The sequence below is a fragment of the Embiotoca jacksoni genome, unplaced genomic scaffold (genome assembly GCF_022577435.1).
Source record: "Embiotoca jacksoni isolate LCO1_2020_lvr unplaced genomic scaffold, fEmbJac1.0.p SCAF_14, whole genome shotgun sequence".
NCBI lineage: Eukaryota > Metazoa > Chordata > Actinopteri > Embiotocidae > Embiotoca > Embiotoca jacksoni.
The window spans coordinates 12,446,445-12,466,157 of record NW_027185274.1 but is presented as its reverse complement, the minus strand read 5'-3'; the positions used below and the strand labels follow the sequence as shown (position 1 = coordinate 12,466,157).

The following is a 19,713-nucleotide window of genomic DNA, read 5'->3' as shown; positions in this document are numbered from 1 at the left end:
TGATTTAATGAGTTTATAAACAAACCGGTTTACTACATTAATAACCAAATCTGGCAGCTTATTGCATTTACTTGCCACTGCAACTCTGTTTGCTTACATGCGGTTGTGTGATGTATGGAAACGCATTGCTGTGGCTCCTTTGTGTATGACAGTGTTTTAAGAATCACAACTTAGATGGAAGCAATTAGGATAGGATGAGACACTTAACTCACAGTCCAGTCAGTTCATGGCTTGCATTTCCCACCATTTGGGTCAGTCCAGTATTATGCTGTGCTCGCTTTAGTTTTTACACTGGCACAGGTCGGTTTTTACAGTTTGTTGAGGTAAAAACAAGGTGATTACCTACTGTCATGAAAAAAAATGACTTATATTAAATAACTAGGAAAAACAATAATTGTATGCTGTGCATAGGTCTCTATGGGTGTGTTGGCACGCAACAACAACAAAAAAATTAGTGGCATGACAAAGGTAAGTTAGAGCAGACTCAGGAATTTTAGAGAAGATGCTTGGGCGCAAATGGAAATAATTTCTACTTGGCTGAAAACTTCAAACTTATCCACTGCTGTATGACTCGACTTCAATCATTCAACCGTGAATATGCTTTGCATTTAGTCTGAACAAACCTTTAACAGCTGATAATGTCAGCATGCTTGACCTAACTTCAAGGAAGTCAGCATGAGGGAATATGAACATTAACGGTGGACGTCACTACTATGAAGAATGCTGTGTGTCTTGGAAAGCAGAAACCATTAGCATGCATGCAACAGCCTGGTCTGTCAGGTTTGTGTCCGAAAGAGTAATGACTTTGGCCGCAACTCTTGCCAGTAAAAAGTACCTCTGCTCAAGCTCTTCTACTTGAAAATCCCAAATATGTGTCCCATGCCAGAACAAAAAGATGGACAATGACAGCTTTGTCAGCGGTGAGGTGTTTCCTAAATAATGGCTAAAAATGTTGAGCCAAGAAGAATGTGCACATGGATGTCTGGACAGGATGTGTCCCGTTAGTGATGAAGCTCCAGTGCAAACATTGTATCGACATATTATCTGTGAAACGTTAATCAGTAGGAGTGAACAGAGTTGTTTTAAATTCATTTGTGGATATTGTATTTGGAAAATGAAGAGAAGAAAATACAGTGATCCGTTGTGTAGCTGCTCTCCCATCATCATTTCATCATTGCATAAAGACTGTGCTAAGCCGCTTTCTGAAAAAGGAAAAAAAAAAAAAAATTTAGAAAATCAGCCCTGCTACGACTCCCCATCTCTGTCCTAAGCCTGAGCCAATGCTCGTTTGGTGCATGGGGGCCCGCACCAAATGATCATTGGCACATGTGCTTCATATATGCAACACAGCAGTTGCCTGCCCGCCCGACGTACCCCTGGGCGAGCAGCTGTGCTCTCTTTTGTCTCCGAATCACCGAGGTTCTCTTGCCTGGTCCGCCTTCGGCAGTTGCAGCGAAGGTGTCGGATGGTCATCAGCTTACCGCCTCCGGCCTTCTGTGCAGGTCTCCCATGACACACCGTGGATGCCGTAACCAGGGCCACTTGTTGCCACCGTCCATTCGCGCAGACCTCCCCTTGTGGAGGCTGCAGCTGGTGGTTGCACTCGCAAGATGAGTGTGACAGTCTAAACTGCTCCCTCTAGTGTGGACCTCGCTCTCAACCAGACGACTGTGTCCCCCCCCCCTCCCCGCCCCCCCACCACCTTCATTAAAGGCACAGACTCCAGGCCGCCTACTCCGAGGGCTGATAAACGTCATGCTGTGCAGGGAGGCTGGTGCAGGGTCCCCATATGAAACCACCCAGTCTTTGCCGGCCATTTGAAACCTCAGCACGGTTCTCGTTTTGAAACAATAGTCCAAGCTCTGACTTTGGAGATCTATAAGAGTAATATTCAAGCCATGAGCAGGTTGATCTCAACTCTGCAGTTACTGCTAGAAGCACAGCGATAGGACTGATAATACATAATTGGTTTGAAGATTTTGTGTAATGTATTTCTGTAAATTCCCTTTGGGAATCAATAAAGTAATTATCTATCTATGTAGTCCAAAGATGGCTGTAACAAGGGTCAAGCTCATCAGCTTGAACCTGTCGGTTCCATTGGTCACTAAAGCTCTCTAAAGCCTTCCCTGGTACACGACTGAGAATGACGGTTATCCTGGTGAGCTGGCCGGGACACGACACTGCACAGACGAGCAGCCTTATGTTTCTTCAGATCTTTCCTCACTGTCTTCTGTGAAATGCAGACAGCTTTTTCATGTCTTTATTAGAACCACGTTACGGCCTACCACACATGGATTATGGTGCATGGAGCCAGTGACATTGTAATGTCTTGTTCTTGTTCATTGCGGACTCATTCTGATAGTTGCTGTGTTCTTTTTCTTCTTCCTCAGTTTTCTGGACCACGTCCTTGAGAGAAACAGCAAAAACTAATGATACTGCAAGTGTTGAAAGCCAATGAGCTAATAATGAGACCCACAGAGGTCAGGTAATTATCCAAGTATGTGATTTGCTCTTCCTCAGTTTCTTTCTTGACTGTTACAGATAAGTACGCTCCATATCCATACAAATGTTTGGCAGACAGTTCAATTCCCTCTACTGGAATTGGGGGTGGGGGGGGGGGGGGTCACTCTCTCTCTCTCTCTCTCTCTCTCTCTCTCTCTCTCTCTGTCTGTGTGTGTGTCTGTGTGTGTGTGTTTGTGTGTGTGTGTGTGTGTCTCGCTCTCTTTTCCTCTCTCTTTCTTGCTGGCAGCAGCGTCTGTGCTGTTGGCAGGAGTGACCAGAATAAAAACAGCAACACCAGACATAGAGGAGGAAAAAAAGCAAAGTGATCCATTGAACCAGAGTGTTTGCCCTCTCTTAATTACAGAGTCCAATATCTTCTCCCTTTTTTCACCACGTTTTGAGACGTCGGACGAGTGGTAATTAGCCAGAAGAGAATAAAACCAGCTGATCAGGAGAGGGGTGGTGCATTTTGGAGCGAGATGGCTAACAGAAACATTCTGTTGCTGTTCTGTGGACTCTTTCTCTTTGCACTGATTCAGTCCTCTCTTCAAGGGGGTAAGTACATGCTAGAGGTGAACATAGCTATAATCTTTGCTGCATCAATCACAGACTTGGAACAGGTGCATATTTAGTCTGTTCCTCTTTTTCCTTTAGAAACATAATATTTAATATCTAATGTAATTAAAAGCTTTTGTTGATTCTTATTGGCTGTAAAGTGTCAAGTAGTATTTTAAATGAAACTTTTTGTCTAATAATTGAACTGTATTTTAATGTGTTGCAGCGTAGTTTGCATGAAACAAAAGTAGTTTAGTTTATTGCTAACTTTGTTGTTTCATTTTGCTTAATCCCAACTGTAACTTAAAAAGGACAGTTCTGCAATTACAATGCCAAGTATATTTGGGTTGTTGATTTAAATGTATTGATAGTGATATATTGATCTTCTGCACTTTTACTGAGTCCCTGTATAGTAGTAATCCATGACAACCACTGTTGTAGAAAACACCATAATAAATATGAAGGAAGTTGTTCTTTGTATCTTATTTGCATTACATTTATAGTTAGAAGAGAAGTTCGGTACTGTCCAGTAGCTGTCTATATCTTAACTAGATATTTGTGTCCCGCGAGTTAGAATTGTTATGGGGCTTTATCATGATGCCCTGTAGTGTGTGCAAACTAATTTTAAATTATAAAGCCACTATGCTTTCTCTAAACATGTTTCTCATGGACATGTGTTTTTAATGTATTTCATACAGTTAAATTGACTTCTGCACGCACACACACCTGTGTGTCAGAATGTGTATGTTTACATGACTGCAGATCCTATCCTAAAAGATGTCAGGAAGAGAAGGTTCCAGCTGGCCCTTCTTTCAACTCAGAAAAACCGCATAGACCGCTGATGAACTCCTGGGTGGACAGACTGCATGTGAGAATGGGAGAGTTTCCCTGAAAGCGGTGAACAGGTCTTCTCTTGTGCAGATTTGAGGGACTGGTGTAAACAGCATTTTGAAGTTCTGTCTTATCTGTTTAGAGCAGAGGGAAAGAGGTTGTGAGTGTGCCTTTCCTCCCACTATCATTCAGCTAGTAAGTTTTCTTTTCTCTTCTCTTTGCTTGGATTGGTTCAAGGTCTGTATTTTGGCTGAGATTCTCCGAGTTATTCAGCCCCAACTGGAAAACATTTGAATCATCTGGGTGTGCTGCAGTCAAGTCCATTTCTTGTTTTATTTATTTGCTTAAAAGTCGCAGCTGTTTATGTTCCTTATCTCCCAATATTTTAAGTGTCCTATTAGATACCATATGGTTTTACTGTTGGATTCCTAAAAATAAATATTTTGTCTCACTTTTTCTATCTGTTTTATTCCCCCTTCTCCCCCCCTTAATTCAGTGATATTTAGAGAGTTTACAAAGTCTAGTGTTGTCAGGTCGTGGATTGTGTCATCTAAAAGTTTTCTTCTCTGTCTTATAGCGCATTTATCATTTCTTGTCTGTGCCAGTCTTCTTTCAGTTGCAATTTTGAGTTGCTTTCAGGCAGAATATATAGCAGGTGAAGGAGCCAATAAATATCAATATTGGCCAAGCAGCACAACTTTGATCTCAAGTGAGTCCCTACATATCAAACATTTATGTGGTGCTGAAACTAGTTCCATCTGTGTCTGAGCACTCTAACCTAAAAAAAACAAAAAACATCTGGGCATGATCCAAATCTAAATTACCTGAATTACATGAACCTCATTAACACCCAATCCACCCATTTAATCCCTCTGCCTATTTAAACCCTCAGAAACCCTCTGTATTATGATGGAGAGCCAAACCCATCTGAAGGTTTTCCATCGATGAGTTGTTATCCTCGAGGGAACATCTAGGATGGAATATGTTAATTAATATACCTCCTGTGATGCTACTCTATTTGCAGGTACTATAGTATGTGTGTTGGTTGTCCTTTGTGTAATGAAGGAGGCAGACTCACTTCACATTCTACAAACAATATGTATCAGAAGGAAAGAGGGAGTTACGAGGTTTTGTTATCACAATTTGAGTTGACAGCTTCTGCTCAGTGGCATCTATTTTTCCAATGCCACATTAGAGAACTAACTCAAACCCATGCCATAGTTTTACATTGTTAATGCCCAGAGTGTATCCGGTGTCCCATGTTTCTGTTACTTACGGTGACATATATTGCATTCCTCCAGACAACTTCAACAAGCAACTGACTTGAAGTCATAGGTTTGGCTTTACAAACAAACAAACACAGTTTATGGCACAATGCTGATTGGCTCTTAGCTCAAATGGAAAAGAAGGAATAGCTTTACTGTTCCTTCATAATCTCCAAAGAATTAAGGAGGTTGTGTGATGTTTTCTTAAGTGCAGCTGGAAGCCAGTTTACCTCATTTGGCATTGGCCTTGATTGATTAGCCTTGAATTTAATACATTAATCGATGGCTTTTGATGAAGTTCAGTGCAAATTGGATGCCGTTCATTGGCCGTCACAAAACGCCAGTTGTGAATTGCAGCAATACCCCAGCATTGCTGAACTGATTGTCTTAATTCACCAAGCAAGTGGTGCTTAAGGCTTTATTGTTAGCATGTGTTTTGAACACCTCTTTTGCTTTAATCCCTCTACTAGGTTGAGTGCCAGCCATGGTACACTGGATTAAGTGACATGTAGGCATCCCAGTGCTCAGCAACTCTACACAGCAATTAAAGAAACAGACCATTTGAAGTGTAGTCTGAACAAGACTCAGCTAGTTTTTTTCCGGTGAGGTTTTTCTTCAGCTTCTTTAATACTGGATCCTCAAAATCACTCTAATTTGTTGATGTTGAGCAGTTTGGTGTAATTTGTACTGAGGTGACTTCATTCAGTAACCATTTGAGTGGGAGCTATTTGGTCACAAGCACTGATTGATCAGGGTTTGTTATCGTAAAAGAACTGTTATTCTATGCAAACAGTTTATGTCTCATTCTGGCACTCATCCTGCAAAAGTGTCTGGAAATTGAACAATTAAATCTACGCTTTTGCAGTTTTACATCAAAGCATATTGCCTGGCTGGGAATTTACTCTGCATCAAAGCTCCTAGCCAGAAGCCATTACTAACATGTTGGCCAAAAGGATTTCCTATCACATTTTTCTTACTGTAACTACCGCTATGAGTGTTGTTGAGATCAGATCAGAGGCTTAAGATGGATGAGTTATTTTTATGGACATAAATCAAAAAGGACTACACTGCAAATGTCAAGGGCACAACTTCTCAGTACTATACACATCATATTTTATTGGTCGTCTTACCTTTGTAATCCTAATCGACTGTTTAATGCAATCCAGTTCCTTCATAAGTGGAAGTATGACTTGCTGTTTTTCCGATCTAATATACTTATGACTCATGTCAAGTAACGCCTACGAGTCAAGTAACGCCTGTAATGTTACTGTGAGGGAATTCATCCTTGTCAGTTCTCACCACTGCTAAAAGCGCATATCAGTTAACTTGCCACGATCTTACTCCTTGGTTGTAGATAAGTCGGTCCTGCCATCTCCCAGTCAGATGTTTGGTCTGTAATCAACCGGTGCCAAGTGTTCAACAAAGAAACACATCAACTCAGATGATTCATTCCAGCCACTCTGCGAGCAACCCTCACCAGGCTGTGAGCTGCTAGCAGCAGTCTCTCTGGCCAGCAATTTGAAATGGCTTCTGTCAGGAATGTTTTCATCTTTACCCGCCACTGCTGATGCCCAAAATCTTCTGGGTTTACAAGGAACATGAAAACATGGGCACAACATTATTACATATATTTTTAATAACATGCCATAACTGATGATAAACTGTTGAGAAAATATTGTAATTAAATGAACTTCTGATTAAACACATTACGTCAGTTTAATCAAAATCCTCTGTCATGTAAACAGTATCTGCTGTGTTGTATTAGTTTCTTTGTTGGACTTTAAATGAGTTTTCGTGAGGGGTGGTGGGGACAAACATGGTACCCTTAGGACTTTGCGATGAGTTGGTTTAAATAAAAAAAATCCTGCATTTTCTTTTTCAAAACTACAGTTTTTAGATTTTAGCAACACAACTAGTGGAGAACATGTCCAGTCTTCAGTTTCAACAGAGACACCCAAGATTTGTGTTACCAGTTCAGTATCTGATCAAATGTGAAATGTGGTCACAATCTTCCTTTTGTTCCTAAATTATGGTGTTGAATAATGGACAGATAAGTATTTTTAGAGACATTATGATGTCACATTGAAGATCACTTTTGACCTTTTGGGATAAAAAAAACCCCCCATCATTTCACAATATTAGATATTTGCATGAAGCTTGTGCCAAGTTTAAAGAAATTTCTTTAAGGCGTTCTTCAGAGAAACATTCATAAGAATGGGACAGATGTCAGGCCACAGCCACCTTTGACCACCAACATTTATTCAGTTCATCCTTGAATGTTTGCTCACAATTCGCAGAAAGTCCCTCAAGGCATTCCTGAGATATAATGTTTACAAGAATGGGTCAGATGTCAGGGTGACAATGAGATTGACCTTTGACCCCCAATATCGAATGACTTTCTCCTTCAGTCCAAGTGAATGTTTGTGCCAAATTTGAATAAATTCTTTCAAGGCGTTCCTCAGATATCACATTCATGGACAGCCAAGAAACAAGATTGCTCCAGCTATGGCTGCTGCTGCCGCGGAGGCATAAAAACATTTTTATGTTCAATACTGAATATTTTGGACGTTTTTCAGTCTTTCGCAAGTGCTGTTATTTTTAGCTGTTCCATTAATTTTTTTTTTTTTTTTTTTTTTACAAAGGCACAAGAACTGCAATGCTAAAATTGTTTAAATCATATAAACACTGAATCGTGAATGGAGTTACATGTAGGGCATTTACACATTTCACTTGTAGCTGTGGTAGTTCAACTTGATGATATGATCACATAAATCAGTTTCTGGAATACAGTCATAATATGAACAGTTCTTTCCACTAGCTTGCAATGATTTCATGGTTGACGGTTGTCTTTAACCACCGCTCAGTCATCTTCAGCTCTACAGTACTTACACTGAAGAGCCCACAGCTGTTCCAAACCCATGCTTTTATCGTCCTAATCTTGTAATGATCTCCTGCCATATTCCAGTGGAAAAGCTTTACCTAAGACACCAAAAGGCAAACCATGACAGGATTTCAATCGGGTCTTCCAAGTTGTTAATACTCTCCTAACCTCACTGATGTTCTGCTTTGGGGAAGTATCACCGAGACAAAGGTTGGGAAAGTGTAGCGTGGGAGGGTGCAAGACTGAGAAGGTATTCCCTTTTAAATTTGTCTGAGATGTTTTTCATGTTTTTTTGCCTCCAACCTCCATCATTGTGTGGAAAGTAGACCGTGAGTGACAGTAGGCCAGTTGTCGCATGTCTGATGATGGGAGACGTAAGAGTGCCAGGAACCACAGTGTTTGCTTCACAGTACTGTTGCTCTGGTCTCAGTATGAAGCTTTCCATAAAGAGGGAACCAAGCCACCACTTCTGGGACAGCGGTTATGGTTCTGCGTGAAGACCGTTAACAGTTCTTAGTTGGCCAAAGCATTTTTTATTTTATTGAAAGTGATGCAAATTGTGGCATAGCATTGTGTAAATGTGCATTGGTTGAAGTGGTTTCAACACATTAGTTTCTCTTAGAACTTCCCAAACAGTGAATGTTTGTCAGTCTTTTTCTAAGGTAATGCCATAATTAAATGTGAGTGTTGTGTATATACTCACGAGAGTTTGCTTTTCTTGCTGCCAGGCAAATTGGTTAATCACCTGCAAATAAAAGTTATTGAACAACCAGAACACAGGGTCGGGGAAATGTCACATTACTCACCAATTTGTAAATGAAGTAAAACCAAGCTCTTTCAAGTCACATAGCGCAATTGTAATAACTCATTAACATGGGAGATACTATGGAAAAACCACTCACTGGCTTGGGTTTAAATTAACAACAAAACAAGTTCTGACTTACAATTTCCAAACTTCTCTTCTATCCAGTCATTATTTTGGGGCCCAGTAACCCATATCCCCCATAAAATGAAAGTGTTAAAGCCAGTGTAAATTTTCCACTTGTACTGTAATTTGTGATAAATTCATGAAGCACAATTGCGTTTTCTGTAGGCTTTACTGGCAGTATTGATTCTCAGGCAAAGTATCAAATGAATTATCTTGCCAGATAAACAGGTGATAAACATGTCACTTTTTAATTTCCAGGCCAACACTTAAAACATGACATTATGCAAAACTAAACATACAAGGAGCTGGAAACGGTCCTTTCCACTTGTTAGCTTGTGTCTGGTGAACTACGTCATTTAATCAGAGTTCAAAACAAGGGAATTGGAAAAACCAAAGAACTTGCATATACACATGGATTAGATTATTTCATTTAAGCCTTTGAGCTTTTCACACATTGTTCTCTTTGTGTTTAAATGCAAAATTGAATCTTCTGGAAAGTGAATTTAGAAAAACTTTTTTGCAATTGTGCTGGCTTTAGTTGTGGAATTTTTTAGCCGTGTCAAGTGATTACATATCATTCCAAGTTATAAAAAAAAAAAAAAGAAAAAAGAAAACTGAAGTATTTTTACCAAAATACTCAAATAAAGATGATGTACATTTTTTATTAAAAGACTGAAAAGTACATAATGGGTATATCTTATCGAACAAAGGCTATTACAATCGCTCTCTGCCTAAAACAGGTCAGATATGCTTTCTGGGCTTTGCTCAGGGAGTTCCAGGAAATCACTAAAATTTGAGAAGATGTGACAGGTTGGTGGACAGTGGACATATTTTACAGTCGATTATAACAGTTACAGAGAAAAAAAAAAATGCATTTATCATAAAAAGGTTTAATTCTTCTTTGGTTTTCACAGGATAGGGTGCTCACTGCAGCTCACAGTTCACACTGTGTTAACCTTGCCACCATGTGCCAATATGCTTCCCCATGTTCTGAAGTATGGGCAGCAGGAGGGAACCATTTTGTTCAGTTTATTTGCTGTATTTATTAAAGTAAAGTTAACCGCTGCAGTGTAGTTTGGAGGTTTTGAGTCAGTAACTAATCACACCACTTTCAAACCTTTTTGAGTTATTTTTCAAAACATGCATCACTTAACATGTTTGAACTCCGTGTACAATCCGATCGCCTACATTGTTCTGTTTTGCTCCTTTGTTTTACAGTCAGGAGAGGTTTTAGTAGTAGCTGTAGCTGTTGGCTGGTTGGGATATGTTTGTGTTTACCACAGTGACACATTCCAGCATCCACCATCAATAACCAATCTGAGACCCCTGGGGACATTATGACAGGGAAATAATTATTGCAATAATCTCAATGATCTTGACACACAAAATACTGCAGCAATTATCAGTATTCCCCTTCCACGCCATAAACCTTGCATATCCGTTTGACATATTTCCCCTTTGCTGATGACTGGCTGTAATCTTAGTTTACTGACAGCCCATCCACTGTCAGTCTTACAGTTGGACCACATTCAAGTCCAAAGTGGACCGGTGATAAATTAAAATCACCGTCAGGATTCCTGTGAGTGCATGCACATCATCACTCTCTTAATCACTGAGAACAGCAGTAATGGACAAAATTACTGAGTGCAGCCAATTCAGGTTGCAACAGTCAGTCATTTAACAGATCGCAAGAAGGCATATTTCTTACTGGAGCCTTTTGCAGGCAATGATTTATTGAGACTTCCCTGACTTCCTTTTTCATATTGTTTGTCTTAACAAGTTATAAATTGTTCACATTTCTTTCTATGTTCCAGTGGAGAGATAATATGCCCGGAGCAGCCTTTTACACATAAGGTTATATTTGACATTTTTACTTTCTCATCTTTGTTTAAAATCAAATCACTAATTTAGGTCTCTATGTAGTTATAGATGCTTAAATCCTCTTTTGCGTGGGTATTTTTTTTTTTTTTCAACATATAACAAACACTCGGGGCAAACTTGACTGGAGTCAACTGTGAAGTAGAATCGCCTGATGCCTTGTGCTCTACAAGTTTATCTTGTCTTCACACACATTCCAGCGACCGGGCTGAGTTCATGAGGAATGTAAGCGCATGACGATGACGATAATTAAGACAATCATCAAGAAATGTTGAAATTTTTTGAGGTAGGTAAGGTCACTTGGCAGAGCTCAGTTTGTGCCTTATTTGGATGCATGGTTTTAGTGAACCTAATGCACTCTGTAAAAAGCACAGTAGCATGATGGGACTCTAAGCGAAAGGAAAAGTGGAGCAGACACAGTCCCTCTTGCCTTGCTTGAAATGCAGAGACAGGAAATCCTCCCTTTGATTTTAAAATGAGGGAGCAGAAATGAGAACAATCCCTCTGCACCCGTCGTGTGGTCCCTGCACCTGAGATCTCTGCCAGGGACCCGGTGGCCCGGGCAAACTGACACACATACAAATAAACTCAAACATATGGACACATACTGTACATTACTTGTATTGACTTAGCTGTTTCGTAATCAAATACACAACCCTGGACATTATTACTTATTCCTCATCTTTGTTTAAGCTTGCAGGATTTTCAGTTTTCTTCAGGCAGTATTATACAAGGCCAGACCTCAAGAAACCATGAAGAAATTCAATCAATTCGACCATTGTCCAGCTCCATTTCCAGTTAGGAGGAGTTACAAGGCAAACTATCTAATGTATTTGTTCATGGAGCCATATTTGGTCCAAAGATGCAGTTGCCACCATAATTCTTCCCATTTACACTGCAGCATGAAATTGGCAAATTCTCTTTGGCATAATTCTATTATTTTGGCCAAAATCAGCTCATTAGTGAACAGGTTAAAGTCCCCTTCAATGAAGTGGAGCAATATGCGGCATACTCAATAAACTGCATAGATATTTTACTTTTTGGCACTTTTCAGTGTCATGTGTCATGAATTTTCATTCAACCAGATTGGACAGTAATACCTTGTAATGTTCTTCCCCTAATGGCCACAGTCAGTGGACAGAACTGAAAGCCCAGTGTTCACACAGTATTCTCTCATAAACACCTTTGACATGTGGTTTTAAAGGAATTGGACTCCCAACACATGTAAAAGCCATTAAAGATAATGATTGTAGTCTTCCAGCCCTATTCTCTCATTTACATTGTTTTAATGAAATAAACCCTGCTTTTCCCTCAAAAAATATATAATTTTGGCCTTAGCTCACTGGTCCCGTTGGATTTAGCTGTTAGTCTCCCAGAACAACTGGAGTCGGTTTTTTTTTTGTGTTTTTTTTAATCCTCCCTTTTTTTTTTATTTCTGTTGTTTTTCCTTGCACACATGAGGCCACCATGTCTGGGATCCAGAACGACCATCTCAGGAGTTACTCTGGGTTGCAGCCAGAAATCAGCCGAGAAACAAGGCCGGGGGATATAGGTGGGGGTCCACAATGTTGTAGCAGTTTTCTGAAAGAAAGTTTTCCAACTGCAGTACCTCATCAGTATGAAAAAACAATTTGAATTTACTCCTCATCAAACCTGTAAAGTTTTTAAGTTTTTCTTTTTTTCTACTTTGGCTTTGGCTCTAGCTGGAGCTGCTATGCTCACATTTCATCGTGCGCCCCCATCGCTGCTACGACATGGGGCAGATGTGTACGGAAAAGACAGATTTCAGATTTGCTGTCTGGGTCACAGATGATGAATGTGTTTGAGAATGTTTGTCTAATAAATGGGGTCATTGTTTAGAAATGCTGTTTCAAACATTGTGGTATTTAAAAAAAAAAAAAAAAAAAAAAAAAAAAAAGGGGGGGGGGGGGAGGGGGAGAAAAACCTGGTTGCCTTTTGGCCGTGTTTCTAGCTCGTTATACGTGTTGCTGATAGAGAATGACCTTTTGCTTTTTCTGATTTGTGTTCCAGGTGTGTATGTACCACCTGGTGCTGGGTTTGGACCAGGAGGCGCTGGACCAGGAGCTGGATACTATCCAGGTAACAGAGCATCCACTGACTGTCTGGACAGTTTTTAAAAAACATGATCCAGATCACAGCCACAACAAAGTCTGTTTGTTCTTAGCAAAGGTATAACGAGTAAATTAAAGAGAGCAGAAGTTTTACTAAAAATAAATAATAGTATAAAAACTGAATTTTAACCTGACATAGAACTCTAAATAAAACATACTTATAATAATATTTAAAATTAGTTACACCTCAAAAAACAGGGAAGAATAGATTAAGAAATAATAAACTATATAAAAAACAAACACAGCTGCCTTGATCGGATGAAATGGACACCTTAAGGGTCACAAGACTTTAATGATTCAAATGGTCACACAGGTAATATGCTTATTCTTTAACGAAACCCTGAAACTTTGTATTTTCTTCATGTTAAGAGTGGCATTCATAGAAAGATCAATTCAATAAACTCACATACACAACAAAATATTAACTTTGTTGAAGGGATTATTGTTAAATCAAAAGATTGTGACTGCTCCCTGTGTGTTGTAAACTATATAGTGGCTTAAAACATATCTCTTTGCTAACTAAAATGGAAAACAGCATTATTGTTCACTGTAATGTAACATGTAGAACATGGCACAAGAGGCCATAAGAAACTCTCCTACTGTCCTGAGAGTAAGTCAGACGAAAGTCAGCTAGTGTGATGAGGAATTACAGGGCTAGAAACTGTCCATTACCTTTTGACATGTAGGCTTGCGTATACTATAAATCAATGGTCTGTATGACTGCTGTTTTACTAGGGTCTGCTGGAGGAGTCCCTGCGGGCTATAAACCAGCTAAAGCTGCAGGTGAGTAGAAGGGACTTTTGATTTATGATTTTTCCCTAAATATAAGAATATGTTTTTAACAATTGCATCTGGAATATCATGAATCGGTGCTTGCACAGCTGTATCAGGGATTTGGACATAAGAAACTAAAATATACAAAAAAAGAAACCTGTTTCTATATAATGTTACCTATTGTAAAATATTTTGTTTCAGTTTTTAGCCTCATCGTGACCTGATACCATATTTCTGAATGGATCAAAGGGATTTTACAATCCAAATGTTTGGTTTAACTCATTGTCATTGTCATAATGCATTCTGTTGATATTCTATTTAACATTATTCTCGGACATGTTGCTTTCTCAGATTTATGATTCTCCAAATGGCTATAGCCTCAATGGGGCATTATGCACAGCCTTAGATATTCTATCTGGTGTTTCTCATTTCACACATTCATGGCAGATACCCTCCGCTCTGCACACACAGACCACTTTAGCAACAGGTCACCAACCGTATGCAGCATCTTGGCATGGCTTTAGCTCCCATTTGCTGAACAACTTTGGCCCTGTACACCTTCTTTTTTTTCCGGCTACGGGTACTAAAGCCATTCCTGCAGGAAGAGCCGGTGTGACGTGGCATTTGAACTGTGACATTTATATACACTATTTGAGGATTACGGACACATTTAAGTGAGAGCATCAAACACTTGTAACATTTCTGCTTTATACAACAGCAACCAGAAACAGGTTGCTGCTCTAAAGTGAAATGACCCTGTCAACAGTCAGCGTTGGTTTGGTCAGATCAGGGGAAACACATGGCGAGACTTCCATGTCACACCACCGCAACCAAAGAAGCATTAAATGAAGGGATATTGTTGTGGCAGTAAACAATGTGTTTGGGGCCAACCACTGTTGTTAAGGCAGTTTATTGGAAACAATTTGAGGTTTGGAAAGCTAAAGCTGTCAAACATTTCTTTCACACAAAGTCGTTGATCAGTAATAATGATGTCTGTGATCTTAACAATGAGCCGTAGGTAATAATGATGAGGACATGACGACATGACATGAACATTGGTTGCAGATGATGAAGATAATTTTTTTTTTTTTTTTTTTTTTTTTTTTTAACAATAATGAGTACGACAGTATTGTTCATGGGCCCATCTGTCTCTGTCCGACCCCGACGATAGGAGGTTATGGAGCTGGAGGCCGAGGTGTGGGCCCAGGGGGTCTGGTGCCGGGAGGAGTTGGAGCTGGTGGACTGGGCATTGGAGGACTGCCAGCAGGTATGAAGATAGAAAAACACCTTGCAGAGCACTTCATTTCTTTAGTAGATTCAATCCGTGCTGTTTAGAGGAGCTGCTGTCATGACCCAGATATGACAAACATATGTAGCTATTTTACAATATAAAGTTGCAAACATGATAAAACAATACCCGTAACAGGGGAACATTTTAATCTTGACAAAATTAAAATATTTTCACAGTCTTCGCATACTTTGCTTGTTTTCACCCAACAGGACAAGGTGGAAAGGGCCCTAAACCAGGTAAGTTGGAACATTTACAAATGTTACCGTGTTTTGTGGAAAGTAATACAATGCACAGGCTTTATAATGAATGTACCTATATCTGAATAGATCCAAATTGTAATGTGGAAAAAAAAAATAACAATTCACACTTTTCTGAAATGCTTTGAAGATGTAGACAACCTCGTGTTCTTGCTCAGTTTACATTATTCAGTAACAGCTGCGAAGCAATATTTTAATAGAGGTATTTTACAACATGGAAAATTCCTCTGCATTACAGCTACTGTTGGAGTGCCTTGAAAGGAAGGAAATATAATGTGTGGCTACGGGGTGGATTAATTCGTTTAATGTATAGACCACATTACGTTCACACGCCATCAGAATAGGCAGACTGGGCATAGATGCAGGGCCATGGCTGAAGATACATGGTCTTTTGATTGATCGTTGCCAGGTTTTTCTTATCGCCCCCGTGTTTTTATCAGCGTTTGTTTCCACTGGCTTGGCAGCTGTTTGAGGCGTCCTGATTGGGTGGGACCATGCATATGTTCCACCACTCCTGCACCTCTACTGTATTAAGAGTATAAGGAGTGATGATTGGCAGAGTGCAAACAGCCATCAACGCCTGCCAAACAATGGTGCCAGAGCACTTATTCATGTTATTGTAATGTAGGCCCCTTACAATATCTGGAAACCTCCGTGTTGAAATTTACCACGGCCCCTCTCTCAGATACTGTACAGTAAATATTTTCCTTTGTTGTATTTTAGTCTACGACACATTGGTGCTCTAGCAATGTTTAGCTATCGTTTAATTTTCCTAAGCACTGCTGATACAATCTCAGCCTACCTCTGTGTTTAGAAAGATAAGGAACCAAGCAACCGTCTTATAGTACTGATAACACATGGAGCGGGTTACCGGAGTGCCACACCTCTGCCCTCTAACAGGAGTTGCCGGAGAACCATTTTGTGACAATGACCTAATGTCCAGTATTTGGTGGAAGTTGATTTTGGCTGGAAACAGCAGAGCATTACTTGGGAAATATTATCCCTAGCTTTTGTATGCATTTGAGTTCTCCATCTCCCCCAGGTGTACACAGCAGAAATTCAATTGGGAAAAAAAAAGGAAACAAACAATGTTAAAAGCAGCTCCTTGTGTGTGTGTGTGTGTGTGTGTGTGTGTGTGTGTGTGTGTGTGTGTGTTTTTAATCAGAGAAATTTGGGTCTCTGTGCTCCCATTTATAATCAATACTAATCTCTGGCGTATGGAAAAAAAACTCAGCTGATGGTCAACTCAGGCAATTTTCTTTAATGAAAGGAGATGTAATATGTTCCGCTTCATAGTTGTCTAGTAATCTTTGAAGGTTGGTTTCTATCATCTGTGCTTTCTAGTCCATCAGCAGAATATTGCCTGAAGCTATCCAGATCTGGATACAATAACTTCCTCGGTACCGTACAAGTATGAAGTTTCCATTAATATACAAGTGAACAACTACGGTTCACCTGTAGGTAAGGCAGGTTGAGACCATCACACAGGTCTGTTTGGCTTGTGCTACAGAGAACCTGCCAGAAGAAATTATATTCTACCAGCAAATGAAAAATCGTTTACCCTGTTTAATTAACCTTTAATATTAAAGAATAATTTTTTTTCTTAAGAGTCACAAATGTAGATGCACACTCACATAAATTACAAGATCTACCATTTATTCTTAATGTGGAAATCGAGCAGTGACATTGCATTCCACAGACATGCACCTTGCCTGGCCAGTAATGGAGAACAGCAGCTGGCTATGTTAGTAGCGTGACTGTAGTGAATTGCAGCATTGCTCATGCAAGGCCTTGTAAATGTTATACTAATTGTGAAGCCTGTCAGCATCCAGCTTTGACAATACGCTGAAAGAAAAAGGAACTTTCTCCTTACGAACAGCTGTTGGACACCGTCTCTTTTCCTGCTGTGCCTTAAACAAAGGTGGATTCAATCCTCGTGCTATGATTGCTAAAACTTGGCTTTCGTACGCTAGCCTTTTGTCACTTTCAGGCAGTGTGAAATCATTTAACAAGAAACATTGAGGTTACTGTTTTTGCTGCTGATGTAGTTTCATACCATTACAATGGTCTGTTTTGGGTTGTGAAAGTATGCGTCAGTATGTGTCTGTACTTTGTTTTCAGTCCACTCTCCAAGAGCGATACAAATTAAAAATGATGGACAACATGTTGTCTGTTTCCCTTTCTAACATGGCCGAAAACTGACTACAGCAACATCACAAAACACTACATCAGTCTTAGAGCAATCCAAACTTACATGTGCAAACACAATCTGTAAGAGGTTTTATTTCACATTTCTCTGCATAGATTTCAGATATCACAAAGTAGATGGATGAAACACTGAAGTCATCATTGTGTTTCTAATATGTTGTCCATCCCTATTATTGATGGGAGTCTTCAAGTCTACACATTAGAACCATCTCTCATCATTGTTTTGGGAACGACTAACCAGTTGTTGTTGTTTTTTTTATCAGTGTCCGGGCGCAAAAAGAGTTTTATCGGTTGGTGTGAGAAAATAGTGATGACTAAAGGAAAGAAACGGAAGGCTGTCTGACACTGGGTTGTGAAGGTCTTCCCTCGAGTTGGCATCAGCAGCCAGCTGTTGTTTGTCTAAAAAGGTTATTGTACTAGTTTTCTTTTTTTCAGGCTGCTTCAAAACAAAACAAAAAAAATCTGGAGATAGTTGGCCTAAAGACACGTAGGTGTCAGTTGTACGCTCTGTGTTGATAGTCCAATAGTAGTTCAACAAAGCTGACCCTCAATGCTGCTGTCCACGGCCACTTTATATACACTGGGTCTTCGAGATAGCTCTACTCACCAGATACAATGAAGATATTTCTTTATTATGAGACTGGTAATATGAGCCCACTGTTCAATCTCAGCATTATGATGAAATCTTAGTGCAATATAACTCAGCACCGCAATTTACATCCTCCAAAATGACTTCATTAAGGTAGGATTTATTGCAGAGCTGCTTATTACTACTAGACTGCATTAGTTGAAGAAAAGTGTACTGATTGAATTGGCAGCTGAGTGTATAGTCTTCACTTAATATCTCTCCCATATTTTGGCTCTTCATTGCCACTGATTAAACACAACAATGCAAACTATGGGAACAATATTGAAAATAGTCCCAGCAATTATGTGTAAGATACAATCATGCTAAGTAAATTGCAGTACATGTAATTCTTGATGATGTATTGCATCGGTCAAAGCAGAAGCATGTTTTTGTGAATTATTTTTAAAAGACTTCTGAAATCTAGAATTAATATGGCCTCTGAGACAGCAGGGGAACTTGCAGTATACCTAAGAGCTGTAACTGCTTTTATGCTTTTAATGCTGGTGTTTGAAAAATGACTCCTGTGCAGTTACCAGGAAAATGTGTTATTTCTACACACTCTCACCCATTTCGAACTATATCATTTTAATGCTTCATATTTCTAGTGTTCAAAATGCATGGTCCCTCAGTACACCTGATTATTTTGGTTCACCTTCAAGCTCTCTGGTTCACATCAAGGTCATTGTTTAAAGAGGCACCTAGTGAACCTGTCTGGAAAGATACTGTGGACGTAGGGAGGACAGACAAGAGAGGGTGAAGAGAGGAGGACGGAAAGAACCAATAACTCTTGTGAACATGCCATATATATGTCATATGCATGGGCCACATCTCACCAACACACACAGAGCTACTCTATGCACATTCGCTCACTGAACACACATCCTTAGAGGGCTTGCTGAAGGAAAGGAGACTGATAGATTGAGGTGAGGATGAAAGTGTTTAGCCAAAAGGAGATGAGCTCCGAGGAGGTTTAGTCTCATGGAGCACATGTGCTTTTCATCACTGCAGCTCAGACCTGTCCTCTCCACTGTCAGAGACCGAAAGCATCTGTATGAGAATGTGCATGACCATGAGTGTATGTAAATATGTTTATACTCTTCGTACGTAGACAATTACAAATGTGACCACACGTGTGCCCCCTCAAAGACACGCACATGCACAAATACAGAGTTTGAATCATGACGTTGGTTTGGCGACTCACAGTATCCCCTCCAGCACAGAGACATACACAGAAACACTCGCTCATCCAGACATGAAATGAAAGATGGCCATTTGCTCTCTTCTTACCTTACTGTCTTTCCTCTTCGTCTCCTTAATCTGTCCTACAGTCTCTGTCAAGCTTTCAAGATCTTGGAACTGGAACTGTCCATGTTCATTTTCTCTCTAATTTATCTCAAGATTTGAATTGATATTGCAAAGCAAGGTAAAGATAGGGTCTTTATTAGTTTTTAATGGTGCCTACTCAGTCAAGCACGCCACAGATTACGGCAAAGGGAACAGGCCCGCTTCATCCACCATACACACACGCACACGCACACGCACACACCCACACACACGTTCAAACTTTCTTTCCCACTCTGACT

The 19,713-nt window shown here is 39.9% G+C and overlaps 1 protein-coding gene across 7 annotated transcripts in view; it reads left to right on the top strand.

Moving 5' to 3' along the window:
- The first annotated feature begins 2,429 nt into the window (after positions 1-2,429).
- elna (elastin a) overlaps positions 2,430-19,713 on the top strand; it is a 47,168-nt gene continuing 29,884 nt past the window's right edge. For 6 of the 7 annotated variants that reach the window (XM_069148017.1, XM_069148018.1, XM_069148016.1 and 3 more), the window contains exons 1-5: positions 2,803-3,057; positions 12,872-12,940; positions 13,708-13,755; positions 14,918-15,013; positions 15,247-15,273. In XM_069148017.1, the coding sequence (XP_069004118.1) occupies positions 2,982-3,057; positions 12,872-12,940; positions 13,708-13,755; positions 14,918-15,013; positions 15,247-15,273 (316 nt within the window). In that variant the 5' untranslated portion in view covers positions 2,803-2,981. Of the gene's footprint in view, positions 2,498-2,802; positions 3,058-12,871; positions 12,941-13,707; positions 13,756-14,917; positions 15,014-15,246; positions 15,274-19,713 lie in introns of those variants that run through there. The other variant, XM_069148013.1, reaches the window with a different exon arrangement.